The sequence below is a fragment of the Corvus cornix genome, chromosome 3 (genome assembly GCF_000738735.6).
Source record: "Corvus cornix cornix isolate S_Up_H32 chromosome 3, ASM73873v5, whole genome shotgun sequence".
Lineage (NCBI taxonomy): Eukaryota > Metazoa > Chordata > Aves > Passeriformes > Corvidae > Corvus > Corvus cornix.
The window spans coordinates 77,697,321-77,722,013 of NC_047056.1; the positions used below are offsets into that span (position 1 = coordinate 77,697,321).

General features: G+C 35.3%; 1 protein-coding gene across 8 annotated transcripts in view; it reads left to right on the top strand.

Moving 5' to 3' along the window:
- MAP3K7 (mitogen-activated protein kinase kinase kinase 7) overlaps positions 1–24,693 on the top strand; it is a 46,763-nt gene that overhangs the window by 15,927 nt on the left and 6,143 nt on the right. For 2 of the 8 annotated variants that reach the window (XM_039568010.1, XM_039568012.1), the window contains 9 exons: positions 2,647–2,775; positions 4,830–4,960; positions 5,388–5,469; positions 6,650–6,801; positions 7,435–7,594; positions 10,146–10,226; positions 16,436–16,503; positions 22,088–22,196; positions 24,059–24,145. In XM_039568010.1, coding sequence (XP_039423944.1) covers positions 2,647–2,775; positions 4,830–4,960; positions 5,388–5,469; positions 6,650–6,801; positions 7,435–7,594; positions 10,146–10,226; positions 16,436–16,503; positions 22,088–22,196; positions 24,059–24,145 — 999 coding nt within the window. The remainder of the gene's footprint in view (positions 1–2,646; positions 2,776–4,829; positions 4,961–5,387; positions 5,470–6,649; positions 6,802–7,434; positions 7,595–10,145; positions 10,227–16,435; positions 16,504–22,087; positions 22,197–24,058; positions 24,146–24,693) is intronic. The other 6 variants (XM_039568011.1, XM_039568013.1, XM_039568014.1 and 3 more) reach the window with 6 other exon arrangements.

The window sequence follows — 24,693 nt, forward strand, 5'->3', positions numbered from 1 at the left end:
TGTTCCAGAGGCTGTCCATATACAGTTTTAGGATTCCTCCCAAACATCACCTTCGGAACTTTTGTTCTGAAGGTACCATTTTCTTCCACGTATTGCTTAGAGTACCCACCCAAGGGTTATTTGTTTCACTCTGATGCCTGAAATTTTTCCATTATGTCATTTTATATTCAGGTACTTCCTCTATTTTTTAGCCAGGACTGCTTCTTTCCTAACACTTGCTTGTTATTAAATTAAATTGTATAAATAGGAGATTTTTTTTCTTTTAGAAATAAGCAATTGAACAATCAGTGTTAAAGCTACATTTTTTTGGTGAAAAATCTTAATCTAAAATGGATATAAATAAGTGTATTGTAGTAGGGACTTACAGTTCATATCCTAGTTCCTCTGGTGTATGAATCCAGCAAGGCAGAAAAAAGAAATCTTGTATTGCAGTTGTATTGTTGGATAGCAGCAAAAAGCCTTTAGTTTACAGTTGTTTTTACATACTTTTAACTGAAAGCATTTATTGATAAATAGACAAATCGTTATATAAACACAAGTATCAAGGAAAGGAAAGAATCTAGTATGATGCATCTTCTATGATGCAGCATATCAAGTTACTCTTGAAACAGTCATTAAATTACTAAAATAACCACTTCAAATGTCAAAATCGTTAAAAATTTCTTTGCTTATGTTACTGCATCAGGATTCAACAATGGAATAAAGGCTACTATTAATTTGGTGCTGTTCTAATACTAAGGTTTCCAGATGAGAACAATAAAGGCATGAGAAGTATCTATTGCAGAAGATGGTGCTTAGTGGAGTAGTTGCCGTAATATTAAGATTTTCCCCCCGTTTTAAACATTAGGGCACCTAAAGCCTTGTACAGGTCAAGCAATCTAAATGAAAATAGTATGATATAGATCAGGATGAAGTGAAAGAGAGCAATTCTAATATCAGAACTCCCATTCGAAGAAAGTATTTTAAAATTGCTGTGGGATAATTGGATATATTGAGGAATTATTGTCTGTGCAATCTTAGTCTCTCACATAAGGAAACAATGCAGAATACTCACTCACTTCTTTTGGAGTCTCGCTTTTCAGAATTAGTCCAAGACTTCTCAGCCACAAAATAGGATTTCACTGCTCAAACAGGTGAACAGCACTCCTTTAGTTTCATAGGCTGTGTGTTACAGAAGTGCTGTGACTGCATAGAGACTCTTTTGCTTCCCTTAGTGATCTGCCATTGCTTAACATGACTTTTCTTCCCCAGCACCTTTGAAAATAAGCCAACTGATAAAGCTGACTTTGTTTTTCTTCTTTGTGCCTTTTGAACTCATTAGCTACATTCAGCTACTTTGGTACAGGTGAAAAGATTTTCAGAGATCCACATTCTTAGAGAGTTTTTTAAAGTCCAAATTAATGCCTTCACTTAAAGAGGGCTTGTGGTTCATGCTGCAGCCTGTTTCTTGTTTGTCTTGCACACTGGCTGGACTGCAAGAACTGGTCAGAGAACAGGCTGTTTGCTTCGCAGCTTGTCAGTGGTATGGGGGCAGAGGAAGTTGGCTCACGGGTAGTGGAGCCTATTGCAACTGGTGCTATATGCTGGGTATTCACATGAAACTAGACTTCTTTAATTCCACTGTTACTGAAATGATTTGTCTGAATAATGCCTTCTAATTAGATATAAACAAAAAATCTCTTGGCCACTATATGCCAATTTTAATCCTTGTTTGAAGATAGATGAACAAATCTCCTATAATTTATATTTGCACATTTATTCTCATGTCATTAGCCATTCACATTTCTTATTAGTGTTTGCATGTGTTATGGTTACAAAGCATTCTTTCTTTGTAGCCTCTGAACATTTTTATTTATTATTCTATGTCGTCTACCTGTCTTCAGCACCTTAGGAGTCTTAGAAATACTGAACTTACAGTCAAAGAATTTTAGTTAAGTAATGACATTACAAAAAGAATAAGAATAATAAACCAGGAACAGGAGGAAGTAAGATGGTGAGGAATTGAGGACTCTCCTGATTTGTTCATATGGTAACTTAGTAATTCTTCTGAAGACCTGTAATTAATAAAGAGTAATGGATATGACAGATGTTATTGGCTGGCATATTGTGACTAAGGTTGGAAGAAGTGAATTGAAGAATATTTAGAGGAAAGAAACATAATCAATTAAACCCTGAATACAAGAGATTTTTTAAACCTAATGAATTGTGGTTTATATTATATAAGGAAACTGATGTGTTTTATCATTTCAAGATGACTCCAAGGATTGATTCCCAGAGAGGGGCATTCTTAACAGTCATACTGTCAAGTGATTTCAGGCTTAAGTTAGCATGAATCAGCCAGCTTTAGAAAACTGGTTTTTCTCAGCAAAATAAATGTGGAGTGAAAGTAAGTATGTAAAGCTATGTATTTATTGGAGCAAGCTGCCCAGGGGAGTGGTGGAGGCACCATCCCTGGAAGCATTAAAGAAATGACTCAGCATGGCACTTAATGCTGTGGTTTAGTTGACATCGTGGTGTTCAGTGAAAATTTGGGTTCAATGATCTTGGAGCTCTTTTCCAACCTGATTCTATGATCTGCTCAAACTGTATTTCTTTTTAATGTATTACATAGAAAAGAGTCAAATTATATTGATGGCTTTCTTCCAGGTAGCAATTACAGTGAAAAATGTGACGTTTTCAGTTGGGGTATTATTCTCTGGGAGGTAATCACCCGTAGGAAACCTTTCGATGAGATTGGTGGTCCAGCTTTCCGAATAATGTGGGCAGTTCACAATGGTGAGTTGAAGATACTTTATTGCACTTGAAGCTGTGTATATGACTTATGAATTTGCTAAACACTCTTAACTGTACAGGTTTAAATTACTAGTGTTTCCATTTTATGCTTCATTAAGTATGCATTTTTGTCACAAAGGCTAAACAGTTAGACGCTACCACTTTTGTGTCAGTGTGGGGTTTGAATTACTTGGCTGCTGCTACAGTGCTTGCTACATTCAAGTGGTGTATGAGCAAAGAAGGATAAAGAGCAACGTCCTCATTACTACAACACTCCATTTTAGACGTGATCTGAGAAAAACGTCTTACCTGGTTGAATGATGATTTTATTAGCTACATTGTCTTTTTTTTTTTTTTTAATTGGACATCTACAAGAAATGTGTAACTTTAAGTAACTTAACCTGTGTTTAGAAATGTTAGAAGCTATGAAACCTCGTCTGGGACCATTAGGCTTTAAAAATGTTACTTTGTTTTTCATCTGTGGTGTTTTGGGGGTTGTTTTTTTTATTCTGCTGTTTGAATGGTTTTACCTTTATGCCTAGGTACCTGCACTCATGGAACAGCACCCTACTGTGCTATATACAAAACAGATCTTCAGGGACTTAGACTATGAACAGGGCACAGTGGTTGTGTCAAATGGACTGCTTTCTTTAAAGCAGTGGTGTAACGTTGGTCAGGGTAGTAGAGTAGCCTGTAGTATCTTCATGCTAGAGTTGTAACTTTTTACTGCTGTGTTTTTGGGTACCATGGCAAAACAAGAGTTTTTGAGTACTAAAGTAATGATAGTGAAGTAGTTCCATGAATGTCTGCAAAGAGTTTCTGCCATTTGTGATGGACAACATCCAAGCAAGCGCAAACTTTTTGGAAGAAAAAATTAACAAACAAGAAATGAAGGCTGGTACTCTGCCTGAGTGTCGTTGCTTCAGTAGTAAATTGTAGAAGCTTAAGGTGAGCACAGGCATATCCTATTCAAAGAAGAGAGTGGGGCAGACAATGATAGAATCAATGAATATTATAGTCATAGAAATGCACAAAGAGAGATGTTTGCAAATGGCATTTTTGAATGAAGAAAGAGATTCTCCAGTTTTTCAAGGACACTGGACATTGAGATTAGGAGTGATAAGTGCCTTGCATAAAAGCATTAACTGTAAAACTAAGTGTGTTAATCTAATAGTAAACCAAGAAGCCTCAGTAAGGTGTGGGAGTATACTTGAAAATTCCCTATCTGTACCTACTTTTGCTTTAAAATTTTACCTTTTTTATCTTTTTCCATTTTCTTTTTCCTTCTTCTTAATAAGGAAGTGTTAGTGTACTTCATCTCACTTAAAACTATTGTGGCATTCTTAGTTCATGTAGTACTTTTTCTGTTTGTTATAGTCTTAAATACTTACTGTTTTCTCTGCAAACTGTCAGTGTGTCTCATATATCAAACACAACTGGTTGTCCATTAATTGTTCCCATTGAAATGGTAATAAGAGGAGGAAGTTGAAGCAAAAAACAGCTGTATAGTTACACAATAGTTAAAGTAAAATGTTACTAAAAATGAGTATAGGCCATGAAAAAGTCACAAAAATTGGTAGTTCCAGTGCCTAATAATTTTTCAGGACATTCTTAGGAGCAAAATCGGCTTTCAAAAATACTTTGAGTCTTTTGGGTTTTTTCTTTTTTTTTTTTTTTTTGTGGATACAGCATTAGGAGCCAAAGACTGTTATTACTTGCTTCCTAGTTTGGCCTAGAACTTTAGTCTTCAGAAAGAAGTAACATTTCTTTAGCCATTTTAATATGCTGTATTTGGTCAGTCAGTGAATGGATTCAAACCTGTACTGAAGGAAAAGTTTGATTTTTTTTTTTTTCCTACTGCTGCTATGTAGTGCAGAGGAACTTCTTTGGTCAATTTTTGTTTGTTAGAGAGAAAATTAAGTACAGACCAGTTCCTTCAGATTACAATTAACTCTGTGTTTTCCTTTCTTTATTTAGCAAAATACTGGAGAGAGATCAGAAACTCTCAGTTGTTTTATAGTCTGTTTAAAAAATTTAAGGGTGTTTTTCAATTACAGGTACTCGGCCACCACTGATCAAAAATTTACCTAAGCCAATTGAGAGTTTAATGACCCGTTGTTGGTCCAAGGATCCCTCACAACGACCATCCATGGAGGAAATTGTTAAAATAATGACACACTTGATGCGGGTATAAAAATTTATTTTAAGTATTTTAATAATTTCTTAAACTATTAAGATGGGAAATTTATTTACAAAAGGTGTGCCTTTCATCCCACTCCAAAGGTGGGCTTGCATGTTTTCTTTTGCCTCTCTCCTTTTGACAAAAATTATCAAACTATCGCAGTAGAGAAGGGAAATAATTTGTCTTTCATATATATAATTATATATGCCCTCTTTGGAGGGGTATAATAACTCATAATGGATTTGAGAAAATAAACAAATAATCATAGGTGTATTTAATGTATTACTAAAAATAATTGCATTCATTTATCTTATAAATAAATTATTATAAATGTAATATATAATTTACACTTATAAATTATGAGGTAGTATTTAAATAATTTAAAAACAATTTTTAGTTACTTTTTTATCAAATAATTACTGTTTTTTCACAGTACTTTCCAGGAGCTGATGAACCTCTGCAGTATCCTTGCCAGTATTCAGATGAAGGCCAAAGCAACTCTGCCACTAGCACAGGTACATTTGTATAAGTTAGAGAAAAAGAACAGCAACATGAAATGATGCAGATAGATTATAAAGCACATTCTTATATTGATTTTGAACTCAAAATGGAAAAGATTTCCAAAATCTTAAGCATCAGCAGACCCTGTTTATTTTGTTAATACCTCATACCACATCATATTTAGTGTTCTCAGATGGTTCTGCTGAAGTGTACCTGTAATGAAGAAAAAGCTTTTATTATAAGCTGTCTCCAAATGCCCAGCTTTAATGTCTCCATTTTTTCCTCATGAACGTTGCTAGTAATTGACACCCTTTCACTTATATGTAATGTTTAGGAGTTGTCTATTTAAAATTCCTCACTATTCTTGAAAGCTGTGCCTGCTTTAAGTTGCAGTCTCCACAATTTAAACTTGCATTTGTTTTATGTTAAGATGCAGTAAATACAGTAATTTAAAATAAGTGCAAGAAAGATCACTAGAAATGTGGATGGAACAAAATGTGGGCTAGACTTTCAGGTAGTCTCGCCCTCAGAGAAATCCTTTTAATAATAAAAAAAAAAGATCATTTAGTCACCTAATTGTTTAGACTGCATTTTTTTCCACTTCAGTAGTTTTTATTCTTACATGTCTTCAGCTTCCTCTGCTTGGTCGGATTATTTTCTATCTCCAAAGAAATTGCTGGTTTTTTGGATAAAGCTTTACTGGCTACTTTGCAGCTTAGTGACCTTTATATTAACAAAATCTTTGCAGCTGTAGCATTTCACTGATTACTAGTTTACCTCTCAGCGTATGATTTTAAGACATAATTTATCACTTCAGACTGTGAATATGTATTGGCTGATACTTTTCAGGTATTTGTGCTCTTCTGTGGTTAATGATGGTCTTTGTCATTAATTGTGAATGACGTTGCTTCTTGTTGTGTTGTTAATATAATACCTACTCGTAACAATTTCAAAGAGAGATAAAGCTTGACTTCAGAATGTTATCACAGTATTTAGTTACATACTCTTTTTTCACTCCTCTTGCTTCTTATACTAATTGATCTGTATCAGTCTTGAAACTTGTCTTTCATTAAAGGTTTTCAAAAGTGTTGCTTTAAAGGCAAATTAGACTCCTGAGAGCTGTCCTGTGAAGAGATGCACTTCAGTATTTTTAGTGCACATTCTCAAATGCTTTTCCTTGTTACTGGTTTCTAGGTTCATTCATGGACATCACTTCTACAAACACGAGTAACAAGAGTGACGCTAACATGGAACCAAGTGACTTCCAAGGAGCTTCTACCAATGACACTATTAAACGTTTAGAGTCAAAATTGGCACAGCAAATCAAAAATACAGCCAAGCAGCCGGTAAGCCAACATGTGCAATTTTGTACTATAGTAACAAAATGGACATGGGTAGACATAAGTGTTGTATCTGCTCTGAAACATGAGTGTCGTCATTCAAAACAGTGCAAAATTTGATCCAGTTAGTAATAGGAGAAGAATATGAAAAGGGATGGAAAAACGTTGTATGATTCCAAAAAGGTAAGCTGGAAGGCTCTAATAAGATCTCCAGTGAAATGTTAAATTGTTTATTTTATTTAAAGGGATTTATTCGATTAGAAAAATATGTTTGAAAATTGCTGCCTTAATTTATAACCAAAATATTAGTATGACGTGAAAGGATTATACATTTAGGTGAATTTTGAAAATACCTTGGTTTATTTCAAGTAGAATGCAAAAATAAAAAGATTGTCTTATGACCATATTGGCCTAATTCTACTGATTTTTTTATCTGTGTAAAGTTAGATTATTTTCAAAGCTGCAGATATTTCATTCGTATATACCAGTAAAAGTTAAATTATTGCCATTTATCGTGCTATAAATTTTAAATCTTGTCGCTTTTAAAATGCACATTATAGAGACATACTGGTGCATATTATGGACGGGCTTCTGCAGAATTTTCTTTTTACAAAATTTGACTGTTTGGATCACTGACAGGGTGATCCTGGCCGTTTGAGTTTGCCCCCATCTCGTGGGAGCAGTGTTGAGAGCTTGTCAGATGTTCGTGCCCGACCACCGTCAGCCCTTGTTTCCGGAGAAGCAAAAAGGATGAGTGCTGACATGTCTGAAATAGAAGCAAGAATAGCTTCCATCACAGGTAAAATTTAATGATATTTGGGAAGTAGACCAAGGAATTGGAAAGAAATAGGGAGGAAAATGTATAGTTTTACAGGAAGTTAAAAACAGTAACCATATGAAAATACTTAAGTTATTCATGTAGTCTTGATTGTCCTTTATTAATTGTGGGGGAGAAATGCCTTTATGTTTATGGTTGTACACTCAGCAAGACTGAGTATTTTAATTGAGTATTTTAAAGCTTTTAGAGATTTTGTTGAATTAGATTTTTACCTTTCTAAAAAATGCATTATGAGATTTCTAAATATCAGTCCTATTCCAAATGCACAACTTTCTCCTTTTTATCTGAAATAGTGTTATTCCATCTCTGCTAGCATAATTATTTATATAACATTTTCTTCGGGGGTGTCTATAATATTTTTGTAAAGAAGAGGTAGGTTTAAAGTTCAGCATGTTCCCAAATAAGTTTGAAAATCCACTTTGACAGATTTCATAACAAGAAACGTAATTAGGTTTTATTCACCAGGTTAAGAGAGCATTGTCCATTGTTAAAAGAGAAGCTACAGGTGTTTTGCCAGGTTTCCTTCAGATATAAACTCTCAGTTCTAAACCTTAAATCTTTGAGAGAATTAGAGTTTATCTGTAAGTATAAATACCTGATTTTATGGTGAAAGCAATCTTGATTCATCCCAAAATAGTGAATTAATAAAAATGTGTACACTTGGCAAACACTTCCTTGTCTCTTTTCTTCATCAAAGATACTGTTTGTTAATCTACGTAAACTTCAGATTTTGAGTTTCATATGTGAAAGTTTTTTGTGTTATGGTATATAACCACAGATTTAAATAGTCAAACAAAACTACTTTGGTTAGTTCAGGGTTATTTAGCTGTTTGAGTATCTGTCTACCAATCTGAAAATTAGGGTAGTCGAGTAGCTGCAATTAATAAGGAATTACACATCAAAATTCTGGCTTTCTTGTGCACCATGGCTATTTCATTTTTGTTCTTCATTGTGTTATGATTACTCCAGGATCTTGTTTTACTAAATACTGAGGTACTGAAATAATATTTATCTTGCCCTAAATTCTTTTTACTTTCATGTTTTTATTTTAAAGCCTTATTCCAAAATCTGTCTTTTGTATTGTCAGTCTTTGACTGGATGATTGTGTAGCACATCTCACCCTGAATATCTCTAAAGGTTTCTTAACACAGAAGGCAGCTGTGTACTTACCTGGTAATAACACTATGCTGGTTTTATTTTAAAATTTGTCAGGACTCACTTTGGTCACTGACATTCGTAATGTAATTTTTTGACATTAGGAGAGATAACCTGGCCCTCCTTTGTACAAGCTTTTAATTTTCCTAGTTTGTCTTCTTTAAGTACATTTCTTTGAAATAATAATTACTATTCAGAATAATCAAAGGGGTTTTTGGTTTGTTTTTTTTTGTTGTTGTTATGACTGTTAGGTTTCTTTTTCTTGAAATAAAAGTACATACTTAGCATACTATTTTCAGTTTGGGGTTCTTCAGGTATTTTTTAAAGAAATCACTTCATGCAGTAGTGGACTATGAGAAATGAGGTCAAGCACATCTGACCGTAACTTTTTCAAAAAGAGATGAAACAGCACTATATTGGTTTTGGTTTCCTTTTTTAATCTTGTTAACTGTGTGACAGAAATAATATGCTGTGAACCTGAAAAAAAATTGCATGGCTGGGTGAGAATTGGGCTGTTGTTAAATCAGGTTGAAAATTATTTATTCTTGTTCCATCTTCCTCTAGATTAAATATAAGAGTAAATCATGTAATGCACATCACCATTACTTACTGAGATGAGTATGCTACAGTGTTCTACCTTTGGGAGACGTATTCAGATTTATCTCTAAATAGGACCTATTTATCTTAAACTACAGAAGTAGTAAAATAAGATTTTATTTCAAAGTGTATAATGTTTCTTGAACATGATTCAAAAATGAAAAAGCTGGTAGTGATATCCAGTTTCCAAAACAAAAAATCTTCACTAGTAAGACAAAAGAGTAACGAGCAGGCATGATTGTCAAATATAATAAAAGGAAGCATTTTTTCAGAAATAGATGAAATTTGCTTTGAAAGGAGGTGATTTAAAGAACCAGAAGTACATAACTATTAGACATTTTATAAAATAGTTTGTACACAACACTAAAGAGAAAATCTTAGTTAAGTTCAGGCAGTCAAGATTTTTTTCTGAATGTACAGGTGAACTGAAATAATTTAATTTTTTCTCTGTTTGGATAATTACATTTGGTTTTCCCTTCTGTGTTGCCATGCTGCTTTCTGTGTTTGACTTTTGTGTTGCTAACTATAACTAATTACACCGTGTTGTAATGATGCCTAGTTCTGCATTTTTTGCTTTTTAACAGTTGCTTTACTATGTGTAAGCATGAGTGGAAGGCAATGCAGTTTATTCTGCATGACACATTTTTGCATGAACTCTAGTTTAACCAAGTATATGAACAATGCAGTATTAGGAATTTAATAATTTTGCTCTTGCCATTTTAGTGTTTTGCATGTGTATTGTATATGTGTATTTTTTCAGCCTATTCCAAGCCTAAACGAGGCCATCGTAAAACTGCTTCATTTGGCAACATTCTGGATGTCCCTGAGATCATCATACCAGGTATCGCAGACCAGGTGAACGGGTCAGTTGGTTAAGATGCCGGAATAATGATCAGACTGCTAAAATACTTCTTGCTCCAGTTGCTTTAGGGCAGGCCCAGAAATTATCCCACTAAATTTTTCATAATGCTTCTGTAAAGAGGAGCATCATATTTTATTACACACTTACTTTTATCAGTAAATGATTCAATCTTCTAATTCAAATTTACTTCTTCTGCTAAAGGACCTTTTCCTTTATGATCTTGATGTTCAGAATCTTCTTATAGAGCAAAACTATATATGCTGTCTTGTATTGCAGTACCTCATTTGGTGAAAATGGACCTACGTTGAAAAGTTCCTGTCTAGATAATTGTTTTGCCCTGATCTTTGTTGTGTTTGGGCTCCCATTTTTAATCAGATAATAGTAGAACAAAAAACTAAGATAAATTACATACAGAATTTCAAATCCACATGATATTTGTGATTAAAACATTAATGCTTAGTCTGTGTAATTCTTATATTTGACTACATTTTTCCAGAGCTAAAATGTGTGTGCATGAGGTATTGCTGTTGTGTTTAAGTTAATGCAAACTAAAATTACTAGGAGAGGCTTCTGATAGGAAAAAAATTAATATGATCAGGCACCATGGATGATAATATCATTTGGGACTTTAATGAATAATTCTCATATATCCCCAGTCTATTTATAGTTAGTAGCATGTCATTTTTCTTTCTTTCATTTCATACTTCTCAAAGCCTAAAAATAATCATTCCCGAACTGTGATAGGCATACCATTAACAGTATGCAAGTCACTTCAAAATTATATGTCAGGGGCAGGAAGTGCAAGTGATAATACCTAGAAATCAGCTAAAAACTGTGGCACTCCTGTTCTAAATTGTGTCATCTGAGGAAGTTTCCTTGTAAATCTTGATATTGTTTGGTATTATAAAGTTGAATGCAAAAGATAATTTTGTACAAAACTTTCAAATAACTTTATTGAGGTTACATTAAAAATACCAAATATGAAAAAGTAGATTCCAAAGATCAAGAGCACTCATGAAAAGAAAACATCTTTGGCATTGAGGCTAACAGATGGGCAAAAAAGTTTACTAGAGTAGCTTTCCACTGTAACTTTCAAGCAGTCCTGGCCTGCAGTGACATAAATGAAATCCTGAAAAAGCAAGGAAAGTGAAAGTGAAGACATCTGTCCAGGTTCAGTGTTAACTCATGATGAGAGCCTAGTAAATAAGCTCTGGAAGCTAATGAGTGCCTCTTGTCTGTGTACATTGTCTGCCCATAACACTGAGGCTTCCAAGAAACCTTGAAACTTTTAGGCAATAATGAAGAAGTCAGTGAAATAAAATACCATGTTGTTTTCACAAAATAGATTGTACCAGTCTATTGGTTTCTTAGTTAGGCAGAGGCAGTCATTAAACATTCTTCACCTGGTCTATTTTAATTGAACTTGACAGGATGGGAATTCCAAGATAATTTGGAATACATATGAAAGGAATAGAAACCTGTAGGAATGAAAAAAGGTGTAGGGTTGGAGCAAGCATATTAATGAATTTTCTCAAAATTTACTCCTAAGGTATTTAAGTCAAGTGATTGATAATAAAATTACCTGTTAAAGCTTTATCAGAAACAACTGTTCATTAAGAAGAGGATTAGAGTATCACATAGGGAGAATTTTGCTGCGACTGAATAGAAATAGGGTAAAATCCAGGGTCATGTGCTAACAACAATTTCTATTAATAAGATGACATGGGACCCTAGCACATGCATGCAGATGAATCTCAGGTAGTATGAGCCACGAATCTAATGTAGTTGTGAAAAACTGTGAAATCTTAAGGTTCATTTCCAGGAAAGATAAAGAAGCACTGACACTATTACTGCCCTTGTTGAGTTTGAATCAGGAATTCAACATACTGTTCTGGTCAGCCATATAAAAGAAACATACATGCACTGAAATAATATGAAGAAGAGTTACTAGGGTAAGAGCGGTATAGAGAGTATAAAAACAAATCTGAAACCATGGCTTTTTTTAGCCCACAAAATGAAAGCTGAGAATGAATAATTATTTTCTATAGATGAATCTGCAGCTAAAAACTAGGAAGAGAGAACTACTTAAGCTAAAAGACAGTATTGGCACTACAGAAAAAAATAGGTAAATTGTCTGCAAATGAATCCGGGCTTTGTATTTGAAGTTTTCTGGTTGGCAGAACGGCTTTCCAGTAATAATCCCAAAGCCAGAAAAAAAAATGAGATTAATCATTACATGCCAGAATGTGATCATCTGCCCAGTAAATTAATTATACTCATCTGTGTATTTCTCACTTCTTTCCTCTCTCAGCACAAGGGTCTCAGTTTGGGCGTCTAAACACACTTTCCACTGTCTAGACCCCTAAACTTCCAAGACCCCCAAACTGTCACCACCATCTCAATCCCACCCAGTTATGTTCCATACTACTTCTGCCACAGACCTGGCTCCTCCGAACTTCCCTGGTCACGTCCCTCGATAGGGCGAGCAGCTCGTCCCTGTCCTTGGAGCCGCACAAGTGCCGGTCTGTGCTGCTGCCTGGAGTTGTGCTGAGCACATGGTAGAGCAGCTGCTGCCCGAAGAGGGGAGGCACCAGGCAGGCATGTTACCGTGAGTCAGCTGCTTTGGGCAGGGCTATTTTGGAAGTATGAGTACTACATCTGCTATCATTGGGGGTTTTCGTAATGTGTTGCCTCAACTGCATTTCGTCCATGAACTGATTATGCTACCAAGGTCGTAAAACACATGTTTTTATCAATTAAAGGTAAAATATTGGCAGGCGGGGAAGTTTTTAGAATATATTTGCTCTTCTTTCTAAATAAGTACAGTAAAGGTGACTAGAACTATATGTTCATTTAAGATGTTATTTTGTGTTACTAGCTTACAAAAATTAGAAACAGAAAAATGGATCAAATAATTCCTCCTTTGTGTAACAATTTAGCAAATGAGTTTGCAGTCGTGGTATCCTGCAACCAGATAGCCTAGTGACTAGGCTAATTCTTTTTTTTTTTAATTTACAGTATGTATAATACAGGTTATAAGCACCAACTTTATTTTTATATGCATATATATATTTTAAAAATCCTAGTAAGTACAAAAGGTTTAAGTATCTTTATGTTTAAAGAAACAAAAGAAATATGAATTCTAGGTTTTTGTACTTTTTTGATAGAAACCATTCAAGCAGCATCTAGCAAATATACCTACAAGTACAGCCTTCTCTTCACTGGCAATGTTAGACATCTCGTGCATTTAGCATGTGTACATTTGGCTTTGTACTTTTGTCATCTGAAACTGTGCCACAGCGTTACGATTTTTATAGCATTGACACTGCATAAATGATTACTCAAGATACACACATTTTGTAGAGGGTCTTTAGAAGGTGGATAGGAATTATGGATGCTGTAGGTCTGTAGTTTTTCTATGTACTTTTAAAATCAGTATATGCCAGAAATCCCACCCTTGTCTTCCCAGATCACTTCATTCTTCTGGAATTCAGATCAATGTTTTAACTTCTTCAAAATGTCTTGTACCATTGTTACAGTCACTGATCACCCTGCACTGTGATAGAGCCTTGAGCCTTGTAGGTGTGTAAAGCAAAGAGAGGACTGTGAGTAAATAAGAAAGTGTAAAAGGAGACGCAAGTATCTGCTAAAGGGCAGGGAGAAGAGGTCATAGCTGGTCTGGATATTTGGCGGCCGGGTGGGGGTGGTGATCAAAAGCTTTAATAAGTTGTAGAATTTATTTTTGCCTGTAGTATGTGGGGCAGGACATGATGGAAGTTTCCTGTTCCTTTAGAATTTAATTTTAGAAAATAAACAACACTATGTGAAATGGGTTTTTCTGAGGCCATGAAGTATTTTTGTGACATTCGCTTTTTAATCTTAAAATCCTGTAAACCACCAAAAGCTTGACACTGTGCATCAAGTTACTGTGGATTAACTTCTGTCCATATACAAATCTCTTAGTTTTATAATGAGAAAAAATGATTTTTAAATGGACATAGAGGTAAGAACAAGATCAAAACTGGGAGAGGAAAGCATAAAGAAGTAGCTGTGATCTTTTCAAATAACTATTTTCTGTTGTGTTGTATAGTATATTTTTCAATTGAACTTTGTCTTGAATCTGGAGCAATAAGTATTTGTTGATTTATAGTCTGTTTCTGCCTTGTCGAAGCTATTTGCCAGATGTCTGCAGTAGTTACACTAATTAAAATGGCATTGCCTAGTAGAGCTTGCTCTTCCCTCATGCTACTAACTTGAAGATATTTCATTTAAAGGTGTTCATTTTTTACAACACAGTAGTTTTGGCCCCTCTTTCCTTCCCCCCCCACCCCTTCACTTCCTGCAAGGCATTTTCTTTTCTTTCTTGCACCTCACCCTGATTATTTTAACATTTTGGCAGCCATGTTCTAATATTTCAGCAACACATGTGCTGGGTTCTTTAAATTCACAAATGTTGCTAATCTGAAATGAGAATTTCAGATATTTTTGCAAGCCTATTTCAGCTGAGCTAATTTTATAACAATGTTGTTGAATGAAATGTGCACATAATTTTGTATCAGTCGTGGGTGGATCACACATATCTTGAATATTGAGATGAGCTGTGGCAGCCAGATGAAGTATCCACAGCACAGAATTCTATTAAATGTATAATCTTGCTTGTTAAATGATTATGTAGTGAAAAAGTTCACTGCAAATGAACAAGTTCAGACATTTTGACATAGATTTGTCATTCACAAGATCCCTAGTATCAAAGAATTTAACACAACTTAGCCATTGTTGCTTAGGTAAGTATATACTTTCCCTGAATTTCAGAAGCAAAAGATCAGGACCACAGAACAGTTGCAATCCAAATCCATTTGTAGTCAGAGTGAAAAGTATATTCCTGTTCTAGAATCCTGCTTGATTTTCTTATATGCTTGTTTCTTATAGTACTTTCTATAAATTTTAAAACGTCATGACAAACTGATAAAGTGACACTAAAAATTTTGTATTGCTGTTTTGTGTTAGTGTGTTCCTAAGTGTAATAGTACGTATATTTAAAAACTTAAAGGCTTATTAAATATATCAATCAATATTAAATACTCTTACATTTTTGTAGTAACTGTTGCAATTCAAAACACGTGTTGGGATAGGCTTGGAGTCGTGGGAATGATGCTGAATGAGAAGTATCTAAAAGGTCAGCAATGTGATGCCTTTTGCAGGGCTTTGAGTGAGCTGTGTTGGTAGCCGAGTGCAGGGCCGCTGGGCGAGGGGCTGCCACGGCTGCAGTACGTGTTTCAGATGCTCCCCTCCAGTAGCAGAGTTACGTAATGCAGAGCTAAGAGCAAGAATTTTGAGCATTGTCAGCTGTTACTCAGGACATTTTGGTGTTTCCTTTTGGACAGCTGACCTGCTCTCAAGAGATAATATAAACAATCACTGTAATAAAAATCAAAGTAGCTGGGGAGATTCTGTTGCATAATCTCCTTTTATATTTAAGGAGATTTTGTTTCCTGAAAATGCCTTTGATTGCGTGTCAGTGCTAAAATTTAAACTGTTTTATGTAGCTGTCACTGGTGGATAATTGCGAACAGGTGGAAGGAGAAGAGGAAAAGATTACAGCATTGTGCTTCATAGGTTGATGGTGAGATGTGATTTAGCTGAACGGTCCCCTTTTCACACTTCTCAGAGCATGAGAATAGGACGTAGTTTTATTCCTCTGAAGGAGACAGGAGACCAGAAGGAAGCGCTTTCACTTTAGTTTTCTTGAGGGGAGCAGCATACAGGCAGAAGTCCTTGCTGTGTTCCTTGAGCAAGCCAAAGAGCAACAGGTTAAAGCTGGCAGCCTGTTATCTTCGCGGTTTAGCTTTTAGAAATCCCCATAACGTAACGCACTTGAAATAGATGTCGTCATCAGCTCCTGCCCCAAGTACTAAGCCTGACCAAATACATGTGACAGAAGATGGTGGAGTAGAGTGCAGCAGCTATTCATGTGGTAGGAGTGGTTATTGTATTAGGGTATACTTTTTGTTGACAGGCCAGCATGTTTTGAGTTAAAATTCTGCAGCTGTCTCTCTCTCCCCCTCTCTGACTTTGTCTCTGTGGATTTGTACAAATTCCAAGCTCCTCTGCAACAGTCGCACCCTTCTTATTTAGTTCTGAGTATATTTCACTGGTTTGTTTTTGTTTTTGTTTTGTTTTTTTCCCAGCAGGAAACGGACAGCAGAGGCGCAGATCCATTCAAGATCTTAGTGTTGCTGGAACAGAGTCCAGTCAGGTAATGTCCTTCTCATCTCTTCTTTGCCTTTCAGCAAAGTCAGCACCAAATCTATACTTGGGAATCGATCTGGAACTCTTCACCTTTGATGCTTTCATAGGAATGATGTGGAAGCTTGGCAGACTATAGTGTTGTTTGTATTGCACTGAAATGAGATGCTGTGAGGGTAACTATGAATGAGCTCTAGATGGAGAAGCATTTTCTGTATAGCTTATGCAGTATTTATCGGTTTTATGTACACATGTTTTTTGTGTGCCGCCTAATTGGGCTGAGAGCACATGTTACACAGGAAAGCCTTCTTGTTTCTCTGTATGTAGAAAACAGTTGTAATTACTACTTACTGTCTAAAACAGTTATATATAGACTCACTTTCTGCATGAAACTAAAAAGCATGTGCATCAGTATCATAAATGTTATTTAATAGCAATCTCTGAATCCTGAATAGTAAATTACAGAAATATCTTTCTATTTCTTGTGAAAGGTTTACAGCAGAGTATTGTCACAAAGTTATGTTTAAAAAAAACACTATTTCAAAAAGATATTTTATAATAACATAGCTGTTTGTCTGGTATTGTAAATGCCATGGTAACAGAAACAGTGGTATGCTACATAATATGCTCCTAGTTTCATTTCAATTTTAAATGAGAAAAGTATAGCTAATGCTTCATTCAGATGTGTTTATTTTCTGGTTTTGATTGCTTCAATAGTTCACAGAGGCTATTTGGTACTTAGTGTGAATTAGCAATTTTGAGATCCCTAGTATTATTTGAATGTGGGATACTGGTGCTTAGCATATTCATCAGGTTAATCAGGTTTCCATATTAAACAACCTACTACAATAATCTCAAATAGGTGGTAATTCTTGGGGAGTGTAATTACCAAGGAGATAACCTTTGATTTTTCTTCAATTCTGTGGAGTGTGATAGCCACAGAAACCTCATCAATCCTGTAGGTATTAGTAAATTTACTATGTACGTCTATCAGAAAATAACAAGTCTGAAATACATTTTATTATCTTCAGAGAAGACAGGTTTGTTAGAAAGAAATTAATCTGCAAAATTTAGGGAACAATGTAGCCTATTCAGTTAATTGTAGAATTAAAATTATTCAAGACTTGGGGGAAAAAATTGTGACAATACATCAGTTATACCAAATTGTGCTGATTGATGTATGAATATATTTAATTACAGCTTTTGTATTTGAAAGTTTTCATTCTGTTCATTTTAATGAATGGTTAATATTTCAGATTTTCATCATTTGCTTCATATCTTAGTAACTGTTATAATAATCTTTCTTAGAAAGCTGTTTGACTACTTGTATGGATGTTCTAGCTAAATTGTTCTTGTGAACAGAAGGATACAGAAATTTTGTTTTATGTTTACCTCACCAATTTCTCATGTGGGTCTATAGAAGAACCAGTCACATTTTACTTTCTTGGTTCTGATAGTGTACATATTGGAAATGTAAGTGGAAGAATTACAATTGTCTGTTGCTCTCCTGCAGTTTCTTTGGAAACATTATGGTAAAATCTGGAAAACATAGTATTTTAACAGGCATGAAAACTGCAGTTTCAAAGACATTGTTGCACTATCCGTATAAACAAGTAATGAATTTTTATCCCCTTTTTGATGGGAGGAGAGATAGAGAAGTCCACTGAAACTAATGCTAACTTTTGATGTACTCATGCTTGTATATTAAAAAAAAAAAAATTGGAAAACCATAAGGAATCAAAGCACAATGGAATTATGGCTAAAGACTTAAGATTCATCTGTATGGGTTTCTATAGCTCTAGACCTCAGTGCCTTGATTTTTTATTAGAAGTTTTGAACTGCTATCTCTCTAAGCAATCTACAAGCTAAAGCAGAAAAAACATCTGACTGGCATATCTCTGGTCAGTTTATCCAGTCTCCCCATATGCACTATACCATATATAGGGTATCCTTTCTAATGTGAAAATCCCCTTCCCCCTCCCTCCCTTCATTGCAAACATCCTTCTTCCCTGCATTCCATTCTCCCTTACACCCACTCTGCAGCACAGCCTTCTTCACCAAGCAGCCGTGGCCCTGCGTGCCTCTGCTCCCTCACCCAGGCTGGGAAAGGCCCTATCCCACTCAAGCTGAAGGATTGCCACGGTGTCTCTTTTCTAGCTTTTAACTATTTGACACAGTAAAGCTGATCAGAAATATTTTTATTGAACATATTTTTCCTGAAAATTGCTGCTTTGTCAATAGAAAATGATTCTAACTACTGGGTTTTCATTAGAAAGGTTTTTCCAATTCAGAATGGAATTTTTCTTAGGGTGAAGGAAAACACTAATATTGGATATAAATATTCAAATATATGTATATATAAGATTAATTAATATACAATAAAAATATATACTCTATATATATATATAAACATACAATAAATATTTAATAATACATATACCAAAGTTTGTGTGCTTACCTGAAAGGGGTAGACCAAGACTCTTGTCTTCCTGTGTGCCTGTTTGTCTATTTTAATTTAATTGTGTGTTTTATGATTGTATGTCTATTTTATTTCTGCGTGCTCTTAGAAGAATTTTTTGTGTGGCTTGAATGGCTGATGATTACTATGTTTATGTTGTTGAGACACTTACTGCTCTTACTGTTTTTCTCAACAGTAGACACTAATAGTGCTTTACTGAAGGTTTTACTACTCAGCATCAACAGTTTAGATAGGAAAATTTGCTAGGTGAAAGGTTTTCCATCTTTGGATCAGCTGTTGGAGTGATTTTGTGTTCAGAACATGTGTTTAGGTCTGAATTTTCACAGATTATAGTGCTGGGGGACCTTAGACTGGTCCTTACTCCAAGTGACATGAGCAGCCCTGATGCAACTGTTCCTTCTAAAGTCAAATGCTACATTTTCCTTTGTTTCTGTCTCTATACTGTGATTCTCTATTAATATCTTCTCTTTTTTTTGCACTGAATTCTTTCTTGTGCCTATTCCCTGTACATGCACTTTAAAACATTTTAGTACGTCCTCTGTCTAGCACTGTTGCTCTTGCTTTAACACCTCTGTAACACAGAAACAGATGTGCAGACTCTGAACTGCAACTAGTACTGTTTTTGGGAACTTAAAGGAACACAGCAAATTGCTATTTATGCTGCATGCAGTCTTTACAAAATTTAATGTTTTATACAGATACTGAGAAACATATCTGGCATAATGACTCAAGATCTGCAGGTTGTGATCAGATACCCAGTGCGGTATCTTTCTCCTTCCCTGTGTATCTTTTATTGGTTTGGTTGTTTTGGTACATCATCTTTCACAGTACTACCATAAATACCAAAACTACCTGCTACCTCTTTTAAACATTTTTTTTGTTCTGTTTTGGTATTGTTGGTATTTTGGGGGAGAGGGGATGTCATAACTGTTGCTGGGCCTTCGTAACTCTTAAAGTTTACTTTGAAGTGAAAAAAATTAATATATTAAAGAAAACTATGTACTGACATGAACAGTTGAGAAGCAAGGTCAGAATGTACATGCCCACATGCATGCAAGCTAAGTGGGATAATTTGGGGATCTGATATACAGATGAATCATTCTGTCCGTGAGATTGTGAAATTTGTCACAGATGTACATTCGGGTTTTTTTCTCCCCTTTCACAGCAAGATAAAATTCACAGATGAGATGAGGAAACAGGACTAGTAACGATGATTTCTTTAAATTGTGTTGCATATTTAAATTAAACTTCGAGGGGGTTATTCCTCAGAGTGTGCCAGCTTTTCAAGACTGCAAGTCTTTGAGAAATGGAAGCTAAGAATGCCTTGTGGGTTTGACCACCTGGCAAAGACGATTTGAGAGTAACCTGCTAGCGAGTCTGGAGGAAGCAAGGATGAAGGGGTAGCAGAAACTGATTGCTAAAGTACAGACACTGGTTTACCTGTCAGAGGGGCTGCCGTCCAGGAGACCTAAAGTATCTCACTCAACATATGCTCAAACACTGTAATCTCACCTGTGTTCAGTCTGGGGAACTTCTCTTCAGCTTTGTAGTGCTTTTTAGATATGCTTCAGATGTGATTCCTTCATTTCTATATCTACTGAATTTCATGTAAATAGTGATATCAAGGAAATATTTTTTGGTTGATGGACCAAAACAATCTGGTAAAGCACTGAGTAGTTACTGTAACCAGAGTATTTCTCAGGTGCCCTTCACTATCCACTGTAGATACTCAACAACTCTCTTTTTGCTTGAAGGACTTAAAAGCTGTTACAAGTGCTTTCTCTATTTTCTAATCTTTTACGTCAGCAGGGTGTGTTTATCATTCATATCTGAGGACATTAACAGTAAGCTCGACAACTTAAACCTTACTTAATGACAACAAAGACTCCAACACAAAAGATTTTTCAAATCTGTCATCTCAATAATATCCATCAGATTATTTCTACAGTTTAATCCTGTTTCTGGCTGTTAACATAAAACACAAAATGCTTAATAAACATTGCAGAAGAAAGACTATGCATTTGAAATAATGGATCTTTCAGTGTGTAGAATCTTGTTATTCTTTGAATCGTTACTTGGCTGAAATCCTGAATTTTAAAACTTAATTTAAAGTAGGATATTTGGAAACAGTCATGAAGAAATATAGTTTCTAGTTAACATATATTTGAGTGCTTCTTTTGAAAAATTGAGTCATTTAATGAATCATTTCATGATAAATACATCTCCTTGAAAATAGTTGTATTTTAATAGCATCTTTTCTTTTTACTTCATTTTTTTCTGAGAAACTTGGCTGGGGCTTATAGTCTTAAATCCTTTACTGTGTTAATTTAATGTCACTGAGGGGATAGGTGAAATAGAAACATATGTATTGCAAATAACATTTCTGAAAAAGCAGCTTAGTAGAATAATGAAATGTGTATTATGTTTTTGTGCTTTGGTAAACAAAAGGATTGGAGGAGTCAAAAAGTACATGAAAAAACATCCTTCAGAATTTCGGTTTAGTTCTTAATTTGCTTCATGAGGGAGAATGTACTCATTTTCTGATTGATGTGCTTCAATTGATTGATCCTTTTTGATTAAGCTCTTTTTTCAAGTTTTCTGACGATTAATCACATAACCTTTGAGTTAACAAAAGAACCAGAAGAAAACTGTAGATTAATACACAGTAGTCTAGTGCAGCTACTAAGCTGTATTCCTTTAATTGAATGTAGTTCCATTCACTGATTAAACATTGGAAACAAACTTTATTTCTTCCTTATGTTGTGGAGCTGCTAGATTTCACTGAATGATGGTGTGAAAATTACTAGGCATATTGTCATGATTTTCTATAAAGATCTTGAACACGTTGTTCAGCATTGCTTTTTATTATGCTGAATAGCAAAATTGTATCCATTTCTTTTACACAGTAAAGGAGAAAAAATGGGGATGAAATGATCCCTGCAATGCATGTAAAGTTGACCAAACCGTTAGGAGAGCATTCAGGGTAAAAGCTTGGGGAGGGAGAGCATTTTGGAGGATTATAGGTTCAGATTTCTTCAGCTTTTTTTTTCTTCGTAATGAACTTCTCAAAAAATCTTCTGTTAACTTGTCATTTCATTTTATTTTGTCATTCCAGGAGAGTAGAAACAGCAGTAGATCATCTAGTCCTAGTGTGAGAATGATCACTACCTCGGGACCAACCTCTGAAAAGCCAACACGTAATCCATGGACACCAGATGATGCAGGTAATCCTTTGTCCATTACTTAATATTTTTGCCGGTAAAAAAATGAAAATATTTATTTGGTTGTGGTGTGGGGTATGTGTTCAGATATAAATAAAAGTAAGCAATGAAGATCATGATTCTTTCAAGTTCTGCTTAAATCCAGTCATTACATTAGTGCCTTGTTCTTCACATACACTTTAAGAATGCCTTTTTATAGACTGTTAAGTTACGTGAACTTGTAAGCATTTTGCTTTTAAGAAAGTACTGTACACTACAGTGGTAGTAATATTTAATGAAGATCTTGTTAGCACCGGTTTTTTACTCTAGTGTGGTTTTGGGGAATTAGGGGAACAGACATCTTGGAACGTTTTAGTCTTGTCCATTTGTATTTTGAATGCACATTTAAAGATTTCATTGCCCAGACATCTGGAATTAAATGTTATGCAGGTGAGTATCAGCTGGAGTAGGTTACTTCTATCTTTCATCTCTGTTGTGATTTTGCTTATGCAGAATGTAAATGAGCACACAAAATTACTGGTTTTAAATGAACTAATGTGTCTGCAGAAACATTGTAAATACTTCTACTGTAGCATCACTGTTCTTTTGTTATGAAATAGGATTAAGAATAAAGATAATTGAATAGTTCAATTTGATTTTAAATGTCAATGCATTCTGTTATGGAAACAACCAGTACTGGACTGCAGGAAAACAATGGATCCCCACAAATTCCTTTTTAGAATATAAATAAAAATTACATTTTTGTTATGGAAATGTACGTGTTGAATCTTAAACTTAGTCTCAGATTCTGTAATCTTTTTCTTGTGATCCTTTTCATCTGGATGATCAGACATTTTCTGTAACCACCTGCAAAGTGGAAACTCATGTGGTGACTGACTCTTGCATGACCATATATAAATATATACATAAATATGTATGTATATTTGCACACTTGTATTTTACCAAATGTAAGGTAATTATGTAAGATGAACTTTTTTTCCCCCGTGTTTGTGGGAGGACAACACACTCCTGTGTTTCACTTCTCTATTTTCTTCTTTCTGTCCTTTGTTGCTTTGCCTGACCACAGTCAGTGCTTGTCACTCATAACTTCCCCAAGCCTTTGCCCATTGCAACAGCCCACCCTGTGCCCTCTTGTGCAGCATGGATCCCGAGCTGCTTTAGGCAGTGAGCACTAACGGGAATTGCTGCCTCACATCGGAAGCAAGCTCTTACCCAGTCAATAGTTCATTGGGACCTGAAAATTGCATATCATAAGCCAGTGCAACAAAAGTTTGTGCCAAGTTTTTGGCCTTAAATGCAGCACAGCACTGGAGCTAAAAGTCAGGTCTGTTTTCTGGCCCACAGAAATCACTCTCCTTATACTCAGGTAAATACAGAATGTGCCACATGTATACTTTTTCTTGCTAGGTTTATGTAGGCCATGCACAAAGAATTGTTCAAATTTCTGAAGAGAGAAATAATTTTGGTTTTCTGTAAAAGATGCTACGTTTATAATTTAGTGAAGCAAAGTGTTAAAACAAGGATGCAGCCAAATCTGGTCAATCAAGGAAAATTTGCAGTTCTGTGACATGGTGGTGAAACACTCAGGAATGTCATCCGAAGTATTTACATGTATTGATGTATTTCTGAAGCATTGCAATGATTCCTTCATTGTAGCAGTATTCATATATGACAATAGTCTAATGTAGGGAAGGACTTCTCATGTTGATTGCATTTAAGATACCATGGTGATTAAGTCTCTGGTTTTAGGGTTGTTTTCTTTTTTTTTTTTTTTTTTGTTTTTACCACCTTCCAGTTTCCTTACAAGCATACACTTAACTACTTTTTCTCCATTCCCACCCTCTTATTTCTGTTTCCTTTTGAAGCTGCTCTTGGAAATAGCATAGTCTTTGAGGGCAACACCTTAGTTTCTCTACCACGACTACTCTGTGGCAGGTGCTTTTGGGGTATGGGTAAGCAGCCCCTTTTTTTTCCCACCTACCCTTCTCCATATAATCCTCTAGTAGCAATTATGCGGCTGTAAAATCAGTAGTTTCTCCGTGTGTCTTTACTCCTGTGTCTCTTAAAGCTTAACAGTAACCTCGTGATCCCCAGATTGTGGGCTACCAAAAGATTTCAGGAACATACTAAATCTGGAATGAAAGCTCTAGAGAAATCCAGAGTAACGGCAGTGTAAGAAGAGAGCAGCCATGCCCAGGAGACGGATTGGTTATTGGGTTCCTTGCTACTTACAAAGTATCTATACAGAGCAGAGGAGATGCCCTAGAGCATGTTGTGAGGAAGATACTTAGAGACCTCACTGGGAGCAGGTTTCAAAACTGAGCAGGAGGTTGTGCTTATTTTACTTTGGCAGAGCTGATTTGCACAGCTTCTAATTTTAAAGTCATTAGATGCATGGGCTGGCTGGCTGATCCTTCATAAACAAGAATGAAATGGCAATTTTTTTATAAACAGAAATGATTGCAAACTGTACAAAAATAGTATTTTTAAAATCTGTGTG